Source organism: Parasteatoda tepidariorum, chromosome 1 (genome assembly GCF_043381705.1).
Source record: "Parasteatoda tepidariorum isolate YZ-2023 chromosome 1, CAS_Ptep_4.0, whole genome shotgun sequence".
Classification (NCBI taxonomy): Eukaryota; Metazoa; Arthropoda; class Arachnida; order Araneae; family Theridiidae; genus Parasteatoda; species Parasteatoda tepidariorum.
Window position 1 is genome coordinate 68,523,758 of NC_092204.1, and position 23,171 is coordinate 68,546,928.

The 23,171-nt window shown below is 28.4% G+C and overlaps 1 protein-coding gene across 5 annotated transcripts in view; it reads left to right on the forward strand.

Annotated features, from left to right (window-relative positions):
* LOC107438986 (neprilysin-2) overlaps positions 1–23,171 on the forward strand; it is an 84,830-nt gene that overhangs the window by 42,912 nt on the left and 18,747 nt on the right. For 4 of the 5 annotated variants that reach the window (XM_043045146.2, XM_043045149.2, XM_043045148.2 and 1 more), the window contains 7 exons: positions 6,376–6,509; positions 12,575–12,682; positions 14,365–14,526; positions 16,545–16,628; positions 19,229–19,440; positions 21,603–21,782; positions 23,012–23,098. In XM_043045146.2, the coding sequence (XP_042901080.1) occupies positions 6,376–6,509; positions 12,575–12,682; positions 14,365–14,526; positions 16,545–16,628; positions 19,229–19,440; positions 21,603–21,782; positions 23,012–23,098 (967 nt within the window). Of the gene's footprint in view, positions 1–6,375; positions 6,510–9,747; positions 10,009–12,574; positions 12,683–14,364; positions 14,527–16,544; positions 16,629–19,228; positions 19,441–21,602; positions 21,783–23,011; positions 23,099–23,171 lie in introns of those variants that run through there. The other variant, XM_016051420.4, reaches the window with a different exon arrangement.

A 23,171-nucleotide genomic window follows, 5' to 3' on the forward strand; every position in this document is an offset into this window, starting at 1 on the left:
ATATAGATATAGATATAGATATTGCCAAAAGAAAGCGAATTATTAGAATACATATTATTACTATATGCATATTGTTATTGCTATACATCTAAATAGGATTCTAGTGATGGCGATGATATTTAATAATCTTAAACTATTCTCTACTTTGTCCAATACAAACATATATATTTAAGACAAATTAAGAAAGATATATTTTCCTTTTTAAAAAATCGTCAAAGTGCTGAAAAAAACTTATTCTATTTTTTTTAAATAAGTGTTTTTAGTGAATCTATTTATACAAATCAGCATTTATTAATTACATAACCTATCATCATGTATTCTTTATCATATATTATGTTTTCACACTCTTACTTAAAGCCAAAATGCAAAACCTTTCAACAGACTCATACCATTGACCTCATTTGAATAAATTCTTGAGTACACCCAAATCGGCGAAGAATCAGGTTTTTCAAATACTGAAACATCTGAAGCTCACGTCAAGTTCGAAGATCGCCAAGGGCGGCAAATATTAAGTTATTACACCGGAGTTCTTTCACCGAAAGTTCATAATCATCTCTAAAATCGTATTATAAACCCTGTGGTATTTTTATCCACGGTGTAAACATGACTGCTCAAAAATATTTTACAGGTTTGTCCAAAAGTATTTGCAAGAATTTTTGCAAGTTCTGTTTTCTTTTTCATGCCAAGTTAAAAGAAAGTTTGTAAGAAAATATAATCTACACCAAATACCTTATTTATTAACTTTGCGAAAATCGATATAAATCGCTGATTATATTATTTGCAGAAATATGTACCGGGTACAAAATTAAGGAAACTGAATTTGAAATTACTTGACCTATCTCATAAGTGCAAGCAAAAAATTTAAGCATTTTTTTTTTTACATAAAACAATGTGATGTTAATAAAAAGTCCCTGGATTCACATTTTCTTGAACTACACGGTAAAAAATGTCTACTGTTAAACCTACACTGTAAAAATTACGGTAAAAAATAGCGCACTTAGGATGCTAGTACTTTTTTACTGTAAAATCCTTAACTTGTTCATAGATACAATAATTCCGCATGAAATTGCGGTATAAAAGGCACTCAGGGAGCCGGTATTTTCTACTGAAAAGTCCATTTTTGCTGAAATATGTTACGGATCAAAAAATCTGATGTACCGTAATTTTTACAATAATTTACCGTAAAATTATTGAATCACTCTAATTAAAAAAATATAACTGTAAAATTTACGATTTCATATTTTATGATAAAAATTGATTTTACGGATGATGCACCCAAAGTGCTGACATTTTAAATCAAAATTTGATCCGAAATTTTTTACAGTGTATCTTATAAGTGCAGGGAAAAATTGCGAAGAAATAAATTGAATAACATTACTGAAGAACATTAATGATAAGAATAAAGTGCATTAGGCGTGTCCCATATTTTCAACTAACAAAATATCAATGTTACAAAACAGGAAAAAAATTATCTTACTTTATTCATAATGGTCTACTTTTTACATGCTTTGGAGTAAAAAGTAGTAACGTAACGGCGTAAATTTGATAACACTAAACACTGTTTTAAATTTTTTTTCCTTTAACATACATAATATAATTTTAGAATAACAATTAGTGTAGAGAATTAAACGTACGTTTTTAAAATACATACGAGGCGCCACTCCGTGCAAAATCAACCATTCCCTTCAACTTTGTGATTTTTTTTTATATCCGTGGTTGAACAGCCGACCCAATTTTGGGTTTACGACTACTAAATGTTCAACTCAGTAGCCCTGTAATTTTGAACCAATGCAGAAGACAAGGAAACTCCTGGATCAGTACCCCCAGAGGTATTGGTTTGTTATGGGAACATGGAGGGCTTTGCGACTCGACAGATTTAACGTGCATCAGTCACCATTAAACTTTGTGATTGAAATTTTTTTTTAGCAATCGTAGTATTTACAAAATAGGAATTCTAACTAAAAAACAAGAAATGTAACAAGTTTGTAAGAAATGAACGCCAAAAAAATATTCAGTTAAACTATTTTAAGATTTCTTAGCAATTTTTTCGTAAAAAAATTAACCAATTTTTTGATTTTTTTTTTTATAATATACTGAATTTGAAAGAATAATAAATAAAAAAATTTAATGACATATTTTCTTCCTAAATAATGCATATCTTTGTGTCTCTGTAACTGTTAGCAATAAATTGATGCAATTAAAAGAAATAATCGAATGTCAATTTTCCATAAACTTAAATTTATGAGTGATTTCTAGAATTTACGTGAACGATAATCCAGATTGATTTTTATCATCCAAAAAATAATAATAATAACAGGAGGAAAAACTCTTTGATGAAAGCATTTTGCGCTATCTCATTCACAGACAAATTTCATGAGGAGAAAGCAGTAAAACATTAAAAAAAAATTATGAGAAATCTATGATTCATCAAAAAGAGAACAAATCAGCTCATGCCATTAATTTATCGTTAACTGTAACAGTTCTATAGATGTAGGCTTCAAAAATGATATTAATGCATAACTCGTTACATTGGTTCTATAATTTATGACGATATGACGATGTCAAAAAGATGTCTGCCGGGGGAAATGTAAAGAGGGGGAAGAAAACATAGTGTCTTGAATTTAAATCATTTAGGTGGAAAACGTGAGCTTACTTAAATCTCGTGACATTGTTGTTTGGCGGGGTGACCAATCACGTGTGACGTGAGATGGAAAGTGAATTTTTTGGTGTCATGCCTTCCTCGAGGCCAGGCTCTGTTGCTTTAACTATTTCTGCTGTCTCATAGAAGGATGAATGTCTGCATTGGGGTAAATAACCCCGATATTCTGATTACGTACCTGGGTGCCAGGGGCAAAGGTGTTACCAGGAGGTAAAAAGCATATCTCTGAATCTCAGGTCAAGTACTTGTTCTTGAGAAATATCTGTAAGAAATTACCAGTTCTTCAAGACGCTATTCGATTTATTCGTATTTTAAGTGAAGCATCTTCAGTTCTAGGAAATAAATATTTGATATCAAGAAAAAATGCAAACCTTTTATTTTCAGATTGGCTATTAGAGATGAGTAAAAAAACGTGATTTTTTTTTTATTGATAAAGGAAATTTCATGAAGAGGAAATTCCTTGATATCCAGTTATAGATAGCATTTATTGCTTTCTTTTATAAAAATGCAAGCCAAATAAAAAATTCAGGTACATAACAAACACTTTTTTTAATACAATCAAGCACAAGCTTCCTCTATATCAATCTGTTCGACAAAAAAAAATCATTTTGCTCTCAACAATGCCTGAGAAAATCGTTATGTGTAAAATGTAACTTTATTTTAAAGAAAAAATTGCGTTCTCTTTGTCTGTGAAGTTATTTGTATACTACCTTGTTTCTTGACAATTTTTAGTCGCAAATATTGGTTCAGTTTGTTAATCTATTAAAGCAAAAATTTTGAAACCATGAAATATTGGAAAATCTGGAGCTCGAGGTACCAAAACTTCTCACATAATGACATGTAATTGTATCTTCTTAAAAAGTTTTTATTATAAATGTAGGTTTGGTAACAGCATTTTAGCATAAATTTAGGTTATATAATGAAAATTTGCTTCCAAGATTTATTTAGTCTTTAATTAAGTAAAATGATTTTATTACCACATTTCCCGTATGATAAGAATTGCAGCCACATTCTGGTACAGTAATAAGCAGCAAAAAATGCTTGACCACGTCTGAGACAGGGGTCAAACTAACTGCTTTCTGTCCATTACTCATACACTTGGCGAGTCGTTTCTTTAGCTGCTTATATGAAACTACTCAAGTGAAAGTATGATTAACTCTTGCAGCGAGACTTAATAATAAATATCTGTCTGTGATACTATTTTTCTCATTTGGATAATTTCATTTTCATTTTTATGTTATGTTATGTCTATAGTAAAACTTTATTCGTTATTTCTGATTTTGGGGGTCTGATGATATAAATTGATAATATATAACTAGACTAGATCTTTGGAAAGAGTGCAAGGAATCAAAATTCTTTCTCTTTTTATCGAACGTCTTGGCAATTATTTAGCTATCAAAACTACACTGAAGAAAGCACATTTATAATGCGAAATGTAAAAAAGATAGTCCATTGATCTACATGACAACAGGAGAAAAAAAAAGAATTTTATTTTATGGAAATGCAAATGATATTTTTATTACTAAAGCCCGTAACTCTATCCAGGATTCTAATAATGCACAGAAGCCTGTGAGAGTCAAGCACTAGGTCCTGTTTTCAATTGGGACCCTAAATTGAACTTTATAAGTAACTGTTTTATAGTTAAATTATGTTAAGACAAATAATAAGAATAATTATAAGATGCGGTCTAGTAAATGAACAAAACTAGATTTTTTAATGTAAATAAAGGTTTTGAAATAAAAATTTGCATTTTCTGGTAAAGGGGGTACAAAAATTGCATACAGGATCAGATCCTAACTGAATCATAGTTGGGCCCTGTCGCGATCTGCCAACGTTTAAATTTAACCTTCTTTTTACAAAATTTCATAACGGAAAGTTAAAATATTGCATCTTTTCCCTAAGCCAGCATTAAACTAATTTATGAACAAATCACTCTATCGAACAGGAACATTTTATTTTTATTGAGACCTACACAATTTTGATAATACATAACCAACTTAAAGATCATTTAACCTATAAAATCTCAAACCTCAATTGAATCATGAAAATAGTTAGCCCTTTTCAGATAATAGTGCAATGTCCGTTATGTAATAATTGAACTCGAAACTCGTAAGATCAAAAACCGGAAGAATGTTTCGAGGATCGAGATCTCGTTCAAAGATCCCCAGGGCTCCATTTTCTCTTATCGAATCTAAGGCACGTTTAAAGTCATACATAATAGAGAAAGCTAAATACTCTCACGCTGAGACCATATAGAAAGTCTAGAATTTAATTATTTATGAGAGCCCTTGCTATAAAAGCTATTTGAAATCAGTGATATCTACTTTCGCAATCACTTCCTCATTTTTGGGTGAAAATGAAAAACAAAGGTAAACAGAATCTGCCTTGGTAATGATTAAAATAAAGTGAATTTAAAATAGGGAAACAATTCTTTACTGTCTTGTATTTCATTTAGATTTCGGTTTTAAAATAAATTCAAGATTTTGAAATGCATAGTGCGCAAAATAGAAAACGAACCTCCCTGAATAACTTTTGATCTATTGATCGGATCTTCACGCTCAAAGACTCAATCTTAATTGCTCAAAAGTGTGACCTCAAATATGCTAATTAATCAGTGCAAACGATATTTTAAGTTACGAATTCTTACACAAAAAAGTGCTTTTTCTGAACAAACGTACCTTTTTTATCATTGCAATTTGATATCTCATTCCTGAAATGTAGGGGGTAATCTCAATCTGGTTAACATGGTCCCAATAGCTTGGTCTCGTTAGCAGTCCATAGTTTGAACCCCTTAATGCTAATTTTACTCTTTGCATATTTCACTATATCTGACGAACTTTTTAGACTAACTGAAAAATTAATACGCATAATTACAAAGCTCTTTTGTCCAAAGATAATTCCATGCAAAATAAACATTAAGTAAAGATTTATTATTTTATTTATTAATAGAGAAAAAGATTTTGAATAGTAAGATTATACAATTTTTTACATAATTTTAAAGAATGCAATTTTTACATAGCGAAATACGAAATTTGATTCATTTATTATTTCTGATTCCTTCTGATGCCCATGTACTGCAACATTGTAATCCGCAACAAAACAAATCTTCATAGGTGTCGGTTTCTTTAAGATTCATTAAATTAATATTTCATTCATAACACTCTCATGAGTGGAACATTTAATCTATGCACAAATGTCGAATAATCCTGGGCTTCTTTTTGAATTGATTGTTCAAGCGACTTAAAATTAAGCATTTTCTCTTATTTCTGTGGTCAAAAATGGTTTATAAAGGAAAAGAAAAAGATACCTGTGAACATTTTCAAACCTTTAAATATTGATAAAAAAATTTAACTTTCGGTTTGCAAAAAATTGCGAGCCAACGAGAAATGTATTCAGCTAATTCTATTGTTCTGAAATTCTATTGAACTTCAACGTTAATTCTGAAATCAGATTAGAAAATGCTGGGTTATTTTGCGATAAAAAAATCTTAGTAAAGAGCTTTGACTAATCAAGTCGCCCACCTAATACAAGCAAAAATTTGTTACAGAAAAATAATGCTGTGACTTAAACACTTGCTTAGCTGCCTACTTAAGCTTAATTCCATATTTCTAAAAATTTAGCAATTCATAAAAAATAAAGCGATTCTTTTATAAACATTTCTCCATTTTGTTAACTTATTTTGAAAAAAACTAAAGTGCACATTTTATTTTTTTCAGAAATCCACCATGGTGGAATCGTCGTACCAAATTAGAAAGGACACTATGTTTCCTTACGGTAACATCTCTTTTGATGTTGGCAGTAATGGCTGCAGCATTGGCTGTATTTGGCTATCTTTACCAAAGAAATATAGGTAAGTATGTTGAACAAACTGTGCTTTATTTGTTAGATTGATAAAACGAAGTTTGGTGATTTCCTTGATAGTCTGGTAAAATTACAGTACTATATGGTAATGAGATTTCTGTTTAAAAAAAAATTTTAAAAAAGCAATTATGGTTCATAAAACCAAAATATACGGCATTTAAAACCATTTGGTAATTTTTTCTTTCATATGGAAACAATTTATCCGAAATTCTGATTTTCAAAATTATAGCTCTTATTACCATACATTTTGTAATACCACTCATTTAAAACTGAAAATTATATTTAACCGAATGAATTATTTTTATGCCATGCCTTGAAGTATCATGATAAAAATTACCTAATTTTATCACCTATTACAAAACTGTATTGTATTGTTAATTTTACCAAAATCATTATTAAAGCGCTTGAGTAGAAATTACCGAACTTTTTGTGTTCCTTTAGAGCCAGAAAGACGGTAAATTTCATTACATTCTGGTAATTTTTATTATACTTTTTTTTTCAGTTTAGCCATTAGTTTGTTTAAATCTATCTCAATGTTGTCCTCTCGCTAAAAACATGGCGAAAACTATATATAGTTGCACCATCTACTAATAATAGACGAAAAAACATATGTTACTCTATTAGAAGTGATCACGAAAGATATCGTGTAGTCTCTTTACAAAAATCTCCAAAAAGTAATTTTACTTGACTTTCATAAAATGAATGATTGTCTTAGTATATTATATGATTTTTAGTTTCTTGTTTTTTTTTCATAGCCATTTCCTCTTTTTCTCAAATACATTATATATTTACTTACTGTCTCCAAAAAGAAAAATGGTAAACATACACTTTCCAAAATTAGAAATCTCAACATCTCACTAATCTCTAATGCGTTGTATTTATATTCAAAAACATACATCAAATATCTAATGACTTTTTCATAGCTTTAAACCGAGTAGCGGTTGTGAGGTTTGGCATTTGCTTGCATTTACTTTTTTTCAACCTTAGTAATAAGTACCGATATCGTGCAGCCAAAAATGTTTATAAAAAGCTTGTGTCGTTACTAATTATTCTCGAGAAAGCTAAAAAGTTTAAGTAATAGGTATAAACAGAAATATAAAAAAAAAATTAATCGTTAACTAATGAGGAAAAGACATTTATTCATGCATATGAATCATAAAAAATGTCATATTGTTATTGACGCCAATTGATGCCTAATTTATTTCGATAATGAGTTCAAATTGAAATGAAAAAATTAGTTTTGTATTAAAAAGCTTAATTAGAGGAAAAAAGATGATTCTTCATCTAGAAAAAACTCAAAAAAATTCCCATTATTATTGGAGCCAATGATGCGTAATTAAGTTTAATAATGGGTTCTACTTTTATTACGTTGTTTGGTGCTTTTTAATAAGTGCTAAATATACTAATGTTTGGACCAAAACCCCACTGTGAAAACAGATTTTTACGGTCCACAGAAAGGGAGGACATACATAGGAGAAAATTGTTGACATAATTTTTGACAATCAGGAGTTGAAATGTTTTACTTAATCTGATAACATAAAGCAACAGAGAAGGGTAACAAATAATGGAAATAAGAAAAAATTGGAATTGTTTTAGCGAAAGTAATTATGTCGGTATATGTCTTTAAGCTTTGTGTGTGATTTCACAATGCTGATTAATNTTTTTCTAATGTTTTATGGTCCTTTGATTTTTTTCCCCTAAATAAGTTTTCTTAAATATCTTAACTGTTTGCGCTTTGGTAACTTCAGTGTTCTTTTCTGAAATATATATTTGCTGTTTAGACCTTAATAACTTGATTGTTGATTTTGATTTTATTTACTGTTGGGACCTTAGTTTCTTTTATTATCGTAAATATATTTGCTGCTTGGGCCTCAACATCTTTATGGTACCAAATATTAAAATCTATGTAATCGTTACTTGCTGGATTCTTAATTTTGTTACTGTTCTTTTTTTAAATATAATTGTTGTTCGGCTCTTCTTCTATTGTTCTTTTTAATAAATATTTTTACTCTTGGGATCTTACTTTTTTATTGTTCTTTTCAAATATTTTATTGTTAGGTAGGGTCTTAATATCTTAAATACTGAAATCCTAATACATATCTCTAATGTTCATTTTCCTAAATATTTTTTTCTGTATGAGCAAATACAATGTTAATTATTTGAAGTCGAAATACGTATTTTTAAGCATTTGTTATTCACTAGCTGTAGTTTGAAATGGATGGGAAAAAATTTATCCAACTAAAGGGCATATTTTTAAAACACCTGTACTTAAATGCATTTATAAGAGACACATTTTCGAAAAATTTAAAATGAATACACATATTTATTTTAAATTTTTTGTGCTGAAGTATAATTTTAAAATCTATATAAAATTTGCACAGAATTTTTCTATAAACCTTTTTAAAAAATTTATAAATTTTTAAAAATTTGTGAAAGTGCCGTTTTTAATTTTAAAATATATTTGAAACTATTATACTTTCAATCTAAAAAAATTTTGAATTAATTTTGATGAAATTTAATAAAATTATCCAGACTTATAATGAGTATTAGATTTTTTGCTATTATAAAGGTCTGAACAATTTCAAAAAACAAATTTCAAACTTTAAAATTTTTGTTTCTCTTTGTTATTTTCTAAGCAATTTATGTATCAAAATCAAAAATAATTTTTATATTTCCTAAACACAAACTAAAGTCAAATATTTAAATAATACGTAATCCAAATTTTATGAATTTATCTTTCATAATTTTTGAGATCAATTGTTTTAAAGTTGAAATAATGCGTCACATTTGAAGTTCAATGAGAGTAAAAAAAATTTCCTATCCTGTGTTATAATTAAAACACAACATTATTTTGCATTATATAGTAAGCTAATAGCTTTAAATTTTTTAAATAATAAAAAATATTTCACAATTCCATTTTAAATCTTGTACCCCCTTTAATTCATTTGCACATTTTCTTACCTTATCTTATCAAAATAAGTGATATCGTAAGTAACACACAAACTCCAGTATAAATTACAAGCATATGTAAATCAACCTTATTAAATATACATAATTCCACTTTTAAACTTTTATCATATTTTTCCCTACTTTTTTGGCGTATTACGGTTAAAAATATTTAATTTAGTGTTTCTAAATAAGTTTATCACAAAACTTAACAACAATAATAGTGAAACTTACAAGAAACTCAGTTTCTTATCTCCGTTTGTTGAGTTCAAGCCAATCGTGTAATTGTTGATAAACATTATTCGGAGATATAAAAGAACTGTTCCATGATAATATTACAACAACTTCCGCTGCTAACAAAGCTTTTCCCGTTTTAACTCATTACACAAATGTCAAAACCACAAAATTGTTTCCTCATATTTCTTTAATTAATGTTGATATTTTTAGAATAATCATGAAACAAATTAACAAATTCATGGATGATCTCATACGAGTATATATTTTAATTTTTTCTATAAACTTAATTAATGCTGTGAATATACGTAAGTATCTGTTTAACCTTTTTTATTTCTAATGACTTAATATAGTTTGTACGTTAAATGCTAATTCAGTATTCATTATTTATTCTTTCGCTTAATAAACGCTAAAATATTTTGTTATAAGCGAAGGAAATGTAAATATGCTTTATTTTGTCGTATTTTACGGGCTCAGGTAGATTGACCTAATGCTTTTTTTATACGAAAATAATTTTATAAGACGTAAAAGTTTGAACTGTAAATACAGTATAAAATAGGCTATTTTTATTTAATTTGTTTCCGTAGTTAAAATATTATCTTGTTTCAAATTTACTTTTTTCTCGAATACTTTTAACGCAGATATAGTTTTTAATGTGATAGAAAAAAAGTATGAATTTTGTTCCCTTTTTAATCGCTGAATCATACAACCTTCAATACGGCATAAATGTCAGAGATTCATTTAAGAATTAAAACCACGCTTTTTTAGAACATTCAAAACATTATGTATATTTAAAAGAATTTAAAAAAAAGCATATTTAAATTTAAAAGGAATATTTAATGCACATATATTTTTTTTAATTCAGAAGAATTAGTTTAAAAAAATCCTAAAAGTTGTGTTACTGCGATAGCATGGATGCTGATTTTTATGGGAGAGTAATTTAAAATTATATTCATGTTATAGAAGGGAAAAAAACATTGTCATTGAATCTAAAATTTATAAATTTTTCTATTTAAATTTAAATATACCATTATTAGTCAGGGCATTTTATTCTTTCATTAAAAATACGATACCTAGATTTATTAAAAGCATTATAAATTATTAATATTAGTGTGCGAAATGTATTCATCTATTCAATCAACAGAATATTTTTCTGTTTGAAATACTGTGCTTTTAAAAACGTAACTTCGTTTTGTTAAAATATATTATCAAACTATGAAAAGTAATAAATGTTTTAACACTTTTGAAAACAACAGTACCTGTTTCTTTTGAGCTGCTCCAGTGAACTGCATAAGTTCGCGTAAAACCAGGTTACGACTTTTATTGAAATAACAAATATTATTCAAATTACTGTTAAAAAAGAACTCTTAATTAAAATACATCCACTCATGATTCTGTTTTTTTCAACCGATCTCTTCACTTCATGTTAACTTTAATCCTTTATGTCAACGCAAGTAATAAGCGTATCGTTTTCTCTCAGATTATCGTTTTCTAATGTTTTATGATTAATACGGGTTTTTTTCCCACCTTATCCATTTGTTTGGCATGTTTTGAGAGTACTTTGCTCTTTTATTTAAAATACAACTCTTTGGTACATCACTAGTATTATAATTTATTTATATTTTAAATAATATTTGTTTAAAAAAATATATTTAATTAGCTTTCTGATTAAATATATTGATCACTTATATCACTACAATTTGTGAGCATATCGGTTTCTTTTTCTGATAATCGTTTTTCTAATGTTTTATGGTCCTGCAGTAGACTGATCGTATGACACGGTTTCCCGTAGATCAACGAACTCAAGCATCACTGACTGCAGTCGGTAAGCGGGTGGGTGACCAATGTGATCAGTCTGCGAAGGGATCGAGGGTGGGGTATCGGTCCTCGCTAAACTGTTCTTCGGTAAAGTGCTAGGCTTCGATTGCTTATCGTAGAGTTACCAAAGCGAGGTAGGCAACTCCTCTGCTGAGAATCTAAATTATGATGACAAGTCTTCGGTTCATTCTCAGGAATGTTTCTCACACCGACGCCAATGGCTCATTGCACAGCTCTAGTGCGACAAAAATAAAGTACTACTTCTACTATAATGACTTATAACTAATATTGTGTTGTTTTTTTTTTTTTTTAGATTTTATTTCACCTTAATATTTACATCATCAATAATTCTGGTGTTCTTTTATTAAAGCTACAATATGTTGATTTATCATTATTGAACATTTCATTAATAACTTATATGCATTGTTAAAAATTTCTCGGAAAACATGGTTAAATAGCAATTTATTTGTTATTTTACCGTATTCAAACGAAGCAGTCAAATAACCATTAATAAGATAGTAATCAAACTGTGACAACATCCGTTTATTATCTGCTTTCACTTAATACGATTAAACAGCCAGATTCTTATAACACCAACTAAGCACACCTTATAAAGCCACTTTTAGTTCTTTGCAACTGCGTACATATTATAACCTGTCGGCTATAACTCATGACTGACAGAACATGTTGATTGGATCCCAGAACATCCCAGCATTGACACCACAATATTTCCTCAATTCATTTCAACGCATCCAGCACTCTTCAACGCCCATTACCTAACGAAAAGCCTAGCTCATATGTCTAGTTAAATTTCTTTTTTATGGTTTTAAAACCAGGCTAGTTGTAAATGGTTAAAAAACGGCACAGGTAAAAAAAAATTTTTACCGTAAACTTCACGGTTAATCGGATGACCAGATTACTAATGGTTATTTTACCATAATTTTCGAATGATAATTCTAAAAGTGTGTTAGTGTTATGGTTATTTATTCAGTTATTTTTGCATTTTTCTTAATTATTTCTGTTAATATAATTCATAAGCATATTATTATCTTTCAGATTCAAGAGAAACTATATTCGTTCCTTCAAATGCAGAAAGATTTGTTAGAAATGAAAATTCATCAGACATGTCTGATATTTGTTTAACGCCAGGCTGTGTAAAAACAGGTACAAGCAGGTTTTAAAACTTTTGTAATTTCTTCTCTAGAACACACTATTAGGGTTTTAGAAATTTCAAGGCTTTAGCAATTTTCCGAAACACATTCTCTTTAGTTGTAAGTAATTCAAATTTAATTAGTTCAACATTTTATGACAAAACATAAGCTGAATTCTATTTTATAAATATGAAATATACAAATATGATTCAAAGAAATGCCAAATTTATGATTCTTTCATATGTTTTAAGAGTATTTCTAGTTGTTTTGATCAAAGGAGAATTCTTTTAAAATCTTAATATGGTATTAAGAACTTTTTATGTAATTTGCTGTAGGTCTTACAAAGAATTTTATAGAAAATTATACAAGACTTCGTTCCAATATACCAAATCGCACTTTCATATTTTCCAATTGTAATCAATTGTAATTTTTAAATTACAAATTATCAAACGTGTATTTATTAAACTCGTTTATGGCATATTTGAAATAGCTTATTCTGAAAATAACATTACCAAAAAAAAATTGCATAGCATTAATTTACAGTTTATATAGGGTAAAAATGTTTTCTATTTTTTTATAAATCAAAATTAATTTTCTTGTTATTTTTTTTATTTTTTTTTTATTAGCATTAGATTTTTACTTTTATAAAACCAACTTCTGATAATTGCTTGACGGTATAAATATTATATTCCTTTGTATTTTTAATCATCAGCAGTGAATATTTGATTTCTACTATGAGTAAAAAAATTAACTTTTTTATGTTAGTTTAAGTATTTGCATAATAAATATTAGAATTTGAACTTTGACCATATTTTAAACGCTCTTTTATTTCATATATCCATAGTGCCCAAAAAAATGAAAGGGAACACCCTGAATTACTTTTGATCTAATAATTGGATCTTCAAGTGCTGGAACTCAATCTTAATGTTTCGACAGGGTGACATGCTAATTATTTAATACAGACGATTTTTTAGTTTCGAAATAAGACACAAAAACGTACTTTCTCTGAATAAGCATGCACTTTTTTCTTAAGATTTGGGTTTTTGACCTCTGAAACATAAGGGGTTGCCGCAACCTGGGAGATATGGTCCCATAATTTGGCCAGCAGAGCTGTTCCAACTTTAAAGCCCTTAATGTTAATTTTATTTTTAGCATATTTCTCCATGTCTCAATAATTTTTTAAACGAATTGAAAACTTTTTGCGCATAATTATAAATTGTGCTTATCCAAAGATTTCATGCAAAAAATAATTTTTAATAATTATTTATTATTTTATTTAGTAATAGTCAAAAAAATTTGAATTGAAAGGTATAAAAATTTTTACATCATTTTGAAGAATGTATTTTAATGTGGCAAAATACAAAATTTGAAAGAAGTCGGTTTAAAAAGTGGTTTAATATGGCCATCGGTTTAATATGGGCATTAATATACCATTAAATCAAGTAATTATCACTTATTTGTTTTACTGACAAGAAAAATGAAATTAGCACTTATCTTTTAAAATCTTTTATTGGGTATATTTTAGATGATAATTTAATTCAGAAAAACGCTACCTCACACTTACCGTTAAAACAAAATGTTTCAGTAAATTTCTAATTTTTTTTCTTCCAAAATGTGATATTAATTTTTCAGTATGATGCATTATTAAAAGTAAACACTGATTGTAAACACTTATATCTGAACACTGAATTTCAGCTGCTGAAATCCTTCAAAACCTGAACGAGGATGCAGATCCCTGCGACAACTTCTACAAATTCGCGTGCGGTGGTTGGCTGGACAAACATGCTATTGCTGACGACAGGTCTTCTGTGTCTGTGTTCTCAGATGTTCAAGATGAGCTCAATCTTAAACTAAGAGGTTTGTTAGGTCGTTTTTCCTTTATTTCAGAAATAAAGTTTTAAAGAGAAAAATGACAAGAAAAATTGTACCAAATTATTTTCTACTTTGGCCGTTTTTATATGGAAAAGTTTTATACTTCCCTTGAAAATAATTAAATCAAAAATCAGTTATAAATATATTATTAAATGTATTATTTTAATGAAGTTGTTATGTATTTTGTGACTTTATAATTTAACTACTAGGCTATATACGTAATCGTGAACAATAGTGTAATAGCTCTGGTGAATCTAAACATACAACAATCAAGACGTTTAACAATCCTCGTAAAATTGATAGTTTTGTTTTGTGTGCTGTCGTAAAAAAATCGCCTAAAAATTTTATTTTTTTAAGCGAAAATTGTGTAATGCTTAAGCGATTGTATGAATGCCATCTCATTATATATCGCGTTCTTTATACCACGCTATTATCCTCATATCTATCATAATGTTATGCTATTAGAGTGAATATTATCGTATGTAGTCATTATTATCTAATAAAGTTAAAAAAAATTTAAAACTTATGTTCTAATATTTCAATAAAAAAAATATCTCTTACTTTAAATACTGTATATTATCAAAGAGTGTATTATTTTCTGTCCTAAATATCAATACGACACTGCTACCTTTTTTCACATTGCTTTAAACGCTTAGCAATCTTTCGATCATTTTTCAAATACAACGGCTAAGAAAAAGTTACTTTCTTTGTAATAAAACGATCTATTAAACTCTGTGCTACATTGTGAAAATATTTTTTGCTTTTTCATTCATTTAAATTTTAAATTACGACTTATAATAATAAGGGTGTGTATAATAATGATATTTATAAGATGCAAATATTTTCATTTATTGTAAACAAGGATTAGAAACTATAAATTAAGGGCGGTAAATCCCAAATACTGCGGTCATTAGCAATAACTGCTATGTAATGTTCTTTTTTAACTTCTTCATTTACTTTTTAAATTATTCTTTCAGCAAGAGAAAAAGTGCTATCGTAATTTTGTAATCTGGTTATGCTTTTTTGAAGGAGTATCATTAAAAAATGGGACTATAATCACCCCAATATCTTTATTTGTTGAACTTAGCGCCGCTGTATTAACCTTTCACGTTCGCGTAGCATCCTCAGCCACTAAAGCTTTTTTACTGTTCCAATAACGTATTTGCTCTTAATCACCCAGCAAAGAATAATATTGATCATAAATGTTGTACAAAGCTATTCACCTATGTAGACTTTTTAAATAAAATAGATTAACATTTAGGTGTATTGTAATATATTTAAAATAGCGTTCACCTCCTTAAAATAAATTATGTTTTCTTTATTATCCTGCATATTATGTTCGTCTACAACAAAAATTATGGGATAACGACCGTTACTAATTGACATAAAATTTTAATGTAGGAGAAAATAAAGAAATGGGAAAATACTAATGGATTTCACAATTAAATATTGTTATAATTTATTATCAAATGATAATTTGTTTTCGTTCAAAAATAGTGCCAGCAGGAGGGGCGACGATAGGATAATTCAATGAATGCAATGGAAAAATTTAATAGGCTTTTTTTTTATTATTTATTTTCTTTTTTTTTTTTTTTTTTAATTTANTTTTTTTTTTTTTTTTTTTTTTTATTGTGAACCTAAAAAATTGTTCTCCGATTTGGCAGTCCTTTTGTAGAAATTCTTTCATCGCCTCTGTTTTAAATATAGGTAAATATAGTAAGAGCTTTGTTATTTTGTTTCATCAACAAAGTACGCATCTATTATGACGTATTTTCGTGTCGAGTATTTTCGTGTCTAGTCGTTTCGTATTTACGCATTGGCAGGGTTGAAAATAACGCTTACAAAATTGTGCAATCGTTTTGATCACTTTATATGTTTTTTGCCAGCTTACCAGTAGTATATTTCGAAATAGAATTTTTCATCATGCTTATTTTTTTTGAATTATTTATATGCTTTACTTAAATTTGTTTAAAACAGCAATTAAAATAAATATTTTGTTTCAGTTCTGCTTGATAAGCAATCAGATGGGTCAGAACCAAAAACAGTCAAAATGATCAAAGATATGTATGATTCCTGCATGAATTTAAGTAAGTAAAGGTTGGATATTTCACAATGCAATTGTAAACAAATGAAATATGTCATAAAACTAGATTAAGTGCTACTTACAATTATTACATTCTTCCTCTTATTCCACCAGTATCACAGCCAAATGGAAACGATTAGTTGGGACGGATCTGGCATGTATTAACAGGCCAGATCAGTTCCAACTAATCGTTTCCATCTGGCTCGATCACATGCTAAGTTTCTCCATCTATTGATGCGCATGGTCTTGAGATCTTTCTCCATATAATCAATGCATCTGGTGTTTGGTCTTCCCCTTTGTCGGTTGCCAGTAACTTTTCCAAAAGTTTACCATTGAAGTCCATTACTACATTATTACAATAATTCTTTATAATATATATTTATAATACATATTTATAATATATATTTATAGCATATATTTATGATATGAAAAAAATTCCCACTTAAAAAAAATCATCGAATTATGAAAGTTCGCATTTCTTATCTTTTACAAGATTCTTACACTGAAACTAGACTTATTTAGAAAAAGATATCCAGTCTTCTTAAACAGATATTCAGTTCTCTGATATAAATGCATACCTTTCTGATCTTTATTTTAAGGCTACCATTTGATAAGCTGCACTGTATTAAAGCATTTGAGAAGTAAGATGGTTGTTGTGATTCATTTGTAAAATATATTAAAGGGTTTTTCGATGGCCTTTGCCAAAAAAATAAAAAAGAATTTTGAAAAATTAAAAGTTCAAGTTTATAAAATTTTAAGCAAAGTTATTATTTTAAACTGTTTATACCGTCTTGCTAAAAGACCTAAATATAGCTTATTTTAATAAAAAGTTATTAAACTTAAAAATATTGCTGATTAGAACATATTTTACCCCTTAAATGAAGGGAAAAAAACTGAAAATCAATGAATAGTTCTGAAGTTTTACTTAAAGTTCAAATAGGGCAGTTTTAGTGTAACTTTTCGAATGTTTAAAAGTATTTTTCATACAATGAAGCAACAGTCTTCGAAGTTGACTCAAGTTAAATTACTAAAATTTGTTAATAAAATGAGATACCTGAATAAAAAAGATTTGAGTATGTATGAGTTGATAAAGAGAGATATTTTTAGTATTCCTTAGATCACTGATACATAGACACCTAACTGACCTATGATCTCAGGGTCAGTTGCTTGTTTATAAACATGAGAGCGTGTTAATAATCTGAATATTACTGGCTAAGGTCGAGCTAAGATCCTCCACATAAGTCAAAATGTTAATTGACATGAAGTTGATTAAATATAACGCTGTATTGTATACTGAATTTGCTATGATAATTTTTCTTTATCTTTAATCTAATAAATAATTTTTTTTTATCTTTGTCTTTTATTTAATCTAGATTGATTATTTTTTATACATTTTATCGTAATCCGTGACTCTTTTATTGTAACGTGATTACTTTTGTTTTCTGCATCTGGGAATTTCGTTGCATAATTTATGTCTATGTCTCACATGGTCTATGTCTTACATAATGTATGCCATGATCTGGTCATGGTCTATCTCATGGTTTTATGTCTATGTCTGTCTTATAGTTTACGTCTTACATTTCTTCATGTCTGTCTTTTTCTTAAATAAGAAATAAACCAAATCTTTCTTCGAGAAAGAATGTAGAATGTGTCACTTAAGAGAATTCATACTTGAACAGCAACGTAACAAATGTCACGCTTCAACAGCCAATAAGGATGTTTACATACGCTGACGTCACTTGTAGGTATCTCATTGTAAATGCTCATATATTATGGAGAAGCATATTGAAAAATTAATTTCAAATGCTACAATCACAGTTTCTTGTTCTGAAATGTTTTCTTCGCCAAGTAAACAAGTAAATAGTTAACAACTATTGTTAAAATTTATAAAATAAGCCTAGCAGTTGCATTTTTGTGAAATTTATGAAGAAAAAGGGATAGTTTTGGAATAATCAATCAATCAATTCTACAAAATTCACTGATGGTAGTAATTTAGACGCATTTTTTAATTTAAAATGCATAGCCGCAATTTAACTTACTTTAGCATGATTTAGGGAAATAAAACATTTCGCTTCTCATTATTCAGTTCTTAGTCATGTCAATATGCAGTACATTAATAAATGTATCGAAATATTTCAGTTTGTGAATTAACTCGTTTTTTCGGTTTTTACAGGTTTAGTTATATAAGAAAGAAAATGTCTTTTTTTAAATTTAAACTTGGCCTATTTTTAGCATGCCTACTTCTGTTGCTACACTTTTTTTGCGAAAATGTCGACAGATTGTGCTTCTCAGTGTATATCGATCGCCATAACTGCCTTCTTCGGCAAATCTCAACCCTCGTGAAGAAATATAAAAAACGAATTTTATGTAAATAATCGTAACCCTAAACCTTCACTGAGATCAAAACTGCGATTTATGATGTAATAAAAAAGCATCGATGCCTCGAAACCATACAAGTCAAAAATATGTCATATAATTACTTAAAAAATATGCAGCATTATTTGTACTCAGTAGTTTTATGTAACTCAATAACTGTCATCCTGTTCTTTCATTGGTTGAAAAACTTTTTTTTTAAATAAAAATTTCGTTACTGTTTTTCTACAGAGAGTATCGAGAAGTCTGACAGCGAGCCACTACAGAAGGTGCTGAAAACTTTAGGAGGGTGGCCAGTGGTTGTGGGAGAAAATTGGGATGGGTCCAACTTTGACTGGATGGAAACTCTTTTTGCGTTCCGGAAACTTGGTTACAGTCATGATATTCTCGTCGATCTATCAGTCACAGCAGACTACAGGAACAATACAGTACACATCATCGATGTAAGCAATAATTTTTTTCCAACTCACTATTTAATTATCTACACTAAAGTAACCCATTACCCAGCTACCATTTGAAAATTAGTCTAATATGTTATAGAGAAATGTCAAAATCACTTCGTACTAATCCTCTACAGAAATAAAATTATTTATGTATACTTTATATTTGTATAATAAGCTTTCCATTTGCACAAGGATGTACAAATAGAAAACTAAAAAAGTTACTCAATATTGTTGAAGTAAAAAAATTTTTAATTATGAAATTCCAAACATTTAAAATTGTTCCAAAACATTTGGAAATTCAATTTTATCGTCATATCGTAATCTGTATGGTCAACTCCTAGACTCGAAAACTCATTTCCACACCTTTCGCATTAATAATCAAAAACATATTACTAAAAACAAAAAACATCAGGAGTGCTGACACAAGCAAATGATCTCAGTTAATAAATCGAAATTTATTAAATCTTCTTCGTTCATGCGAACGTTTTACCCACTCTCAGAACATGCTTGAAAGTTGTGTTGGAGTGTTTATTCTTTAGGATTCTTAATGAATTTTCCACTATTAAATCAATGAAATCAAATTGATGACCGAAATCGAATTTTTAAACCGTTGAAGTAAGATATAGTCCGCTACTTTTTTTCAGCGAATGTTGAACTTGTCAGATTGTATTTGTTGACTTGCCAAGAACTCATGAATGATGATGGCAACCTGGTACAATACCCTTGAGCGAAACACATTGTTTATCTACAATGTCTATTGTTTTTGCTTTGCGCAAACAGCGCAAAACGACAAATTAATTCATAATATTTTTTCTGGTTAGTGCTTTTCAAAAGGTGGAATTTCGTATCGAAGGAAACTAAATATTACTTTGTTTTTCGATTAACTTTTTAGTGCTACTATTATTAACTTCATTGCTGTTAAACAGTGTTATTAATGTCAACAGTTGTCTTTAAAAACTTTTATGCATCAGTTTAAATGACGTCACATCAGAAATTCTATCCAGAACACAAAATTTAAGTCAGGTTTTTTTTTTCCAATTGTATTAGCTTTTTCAGAAAATTGACGGGACCAAAATTCTTTTCTCAACAAGAAGATATTTATTTTCGGAGGATAAAATGAAATAAACTCTAGATAATGGCAGATTATTATATAAGTTTTGAATTGTTTATGAGCGTTTCTAGTCATTGACTGTTATTTATATTTATTAAGTGAAGCCTACTGGACACTTCAGATTATTTTAACATGGCGTATCCGATTTCAATTTTTTATTTCAAGCAAAATGTTCTTATTAAAAAAAATGTTTTTCATAATAAAATTTCTTGTTGCACATAAAATGTTAATGATTTAGTTTAAAAAAATATTTGAAAAAAATTTAACAAGAATTCAATAAAACTCTCAGAATCCTTAATAAGAAAAAAACCTTTAAAGTTTGTATTGAAATCTAAGAGTGATTTTCGAAACATTAAACAGGAGCTTTTGAATACATTTAAAATTTTTCAGTTGAATATCGTCTACAATAAATTTTTATGTATCTTAGGAAAATCAGTGGAAATCATCGCCAATTACAAATTCAAAACGAGACAATCTGAATTCGAGGTACAGAATCCAATATGATTCTCAAAAATCCAATATAGCGTCAAAAAATAATGTTATTGAATTAGTCTCTCTTTTGCAGAATGATTTGTAAAAATCTGTGGTTAGATGATTAAAATTCAAAATAATTAGTTCCTGAATTCAGAATTGTTCAACCAATATGTTGCTCAATGAAATAAATTCGTAGTTTATCTTCAAAATTTATGAATTATGCTTCTAAATTTATCACGTATGAGACCAACCGTGGTCAGATATTTATTAATTAAATGAATTTTGAGATATTTTACTAAGGAATTGACACTAAATGTTTTATTATTAGATGTTTTATTATTAGATGTTTATTCACAAGTGTCCGACGTCATAACTCATCAAAATTTGCCACGATTTCTTTAATTTATGAATAATACACAACACAAGCGTTAGTTAATGCGGCACAAAGCGTGATACATTTATTTAGAATATTTAAAAAAAAATTAAGTTGTAATTCTTCAACAATTACTTTGTAATACATTACAAGCAAACTAATGATATAAGTTACAAATCTAATATTTACGCTTTTTACTTACAGCTGGATCAAACTTCCTTGGGGATGCCAGATAGGACATATTTAGTGAAGGGCTTAAACGACTCCTCCACTGAAGCCTATTTCAATTTGATGATCAAAACTGCCAAGAAACTTGGAGCAAATGAACAAACTGTTGAGAAAGAATTGCTGCAAGCCTTGAACTTTGAGATTACTTTAGCAAACGTAAGTGACTTTCGAGAATTTCATTCGATTCAATCGTATACTATACAGTGTTACTTTGAAGTGCTTTTAATTATAATTTTTCAATACACTGTAAAAAATTACAGAAACTAATTTTGACTCGACAAAAATGTTTCCTAAAATCTCAGAAGACTCCATTTAATATCATGTTTCTGAGAAATTGAGATACATTTCATTTCTTTTCAAAAGTAGGAAACTGAATCATATAGATGCTGATTCAGTTTCAGAGTGTAGCATAGCAACCGTGTAGCATACAACTATTAAGTTCCAATTCACTAGTATATAAGACATGTTATATAAAATGTAAAGTGAAGCGAAAGAAAGAAAATATAAGGGGAAAAAACACCTAAATTTGCAATAGCTATGGAACAAATCAGAATCTCAGAAAACCATAGAGTTCATTTCATTAATAAACTTTTTTCTTTTGAAACTTGATACATATTCTTTTCAACACGGTAAATTTCAATTTCGTAGTTGCATTTCTGCGGTCTGCAGAGCAGACCACCTGCAAGTCTAGCAATAAATAATTCCTTAACTAATTATCGAATGTATTTGTTTTTCTATTCCAACATACTCCCAATATATTTTTCTATAAACTTTCATAATTTCGAGTTTTTAAGCCTTTCAGTTTTTGCACAGCGAAACAAAATGTATTGTTGACTTGAATAACCTGAAACAACAGCGGTTCTAATGATTTTGGAATGAAATACTACTATTATATTGCAAAGAACCATAAAAGTTTAAATATTAAAATGTTGTTTTTTTTTCCTTATGAAATATTCGTTTCGACTCTTAAACACAGATCTAATTTTCCTGATTAATTGTTGAAAAGTTATTGCACCATTAATATTTTTTTTAAATAATCCATGTTTATGCCATGCCTATATTGCACAAAAAAAATTCTACTTATATTTTAAAAATTAAACCCAAAGTAATTTTTATCTAAGAATTAATAAATAATTGAGTTGACTTAAATAATTATTATGAGAATTTTGTTCTTTTGGTTTTTAAAGTAGTGTTTTTTTACTCTTATGATCTCTGATATAGTATTTTGATTAGCTTATTATTTGAAGTTTGTGCATTAATGGTAAATTAATATTGAAAATCTGAGAAAAATCCTTTGCTAATGAAAGAATGAAATTTTATATTTTAGTTTGTTAAATTATTCTTGCTTAAACTGTTTTAACTATAAAATGCAAATTTTATTTCAGTATTCATTACCAAGAGAAGAACGTAGAAATCTAAGTAGTATGTACAACAAATTCACACTTCCACAGTTGCAAGAACTTGTTCCAGGGGTAAGAATAACATTTCTTCTAAACTACTGGTTATTGTGTTTGTAACAAATTTCCGTCGTACAGATAAATAATG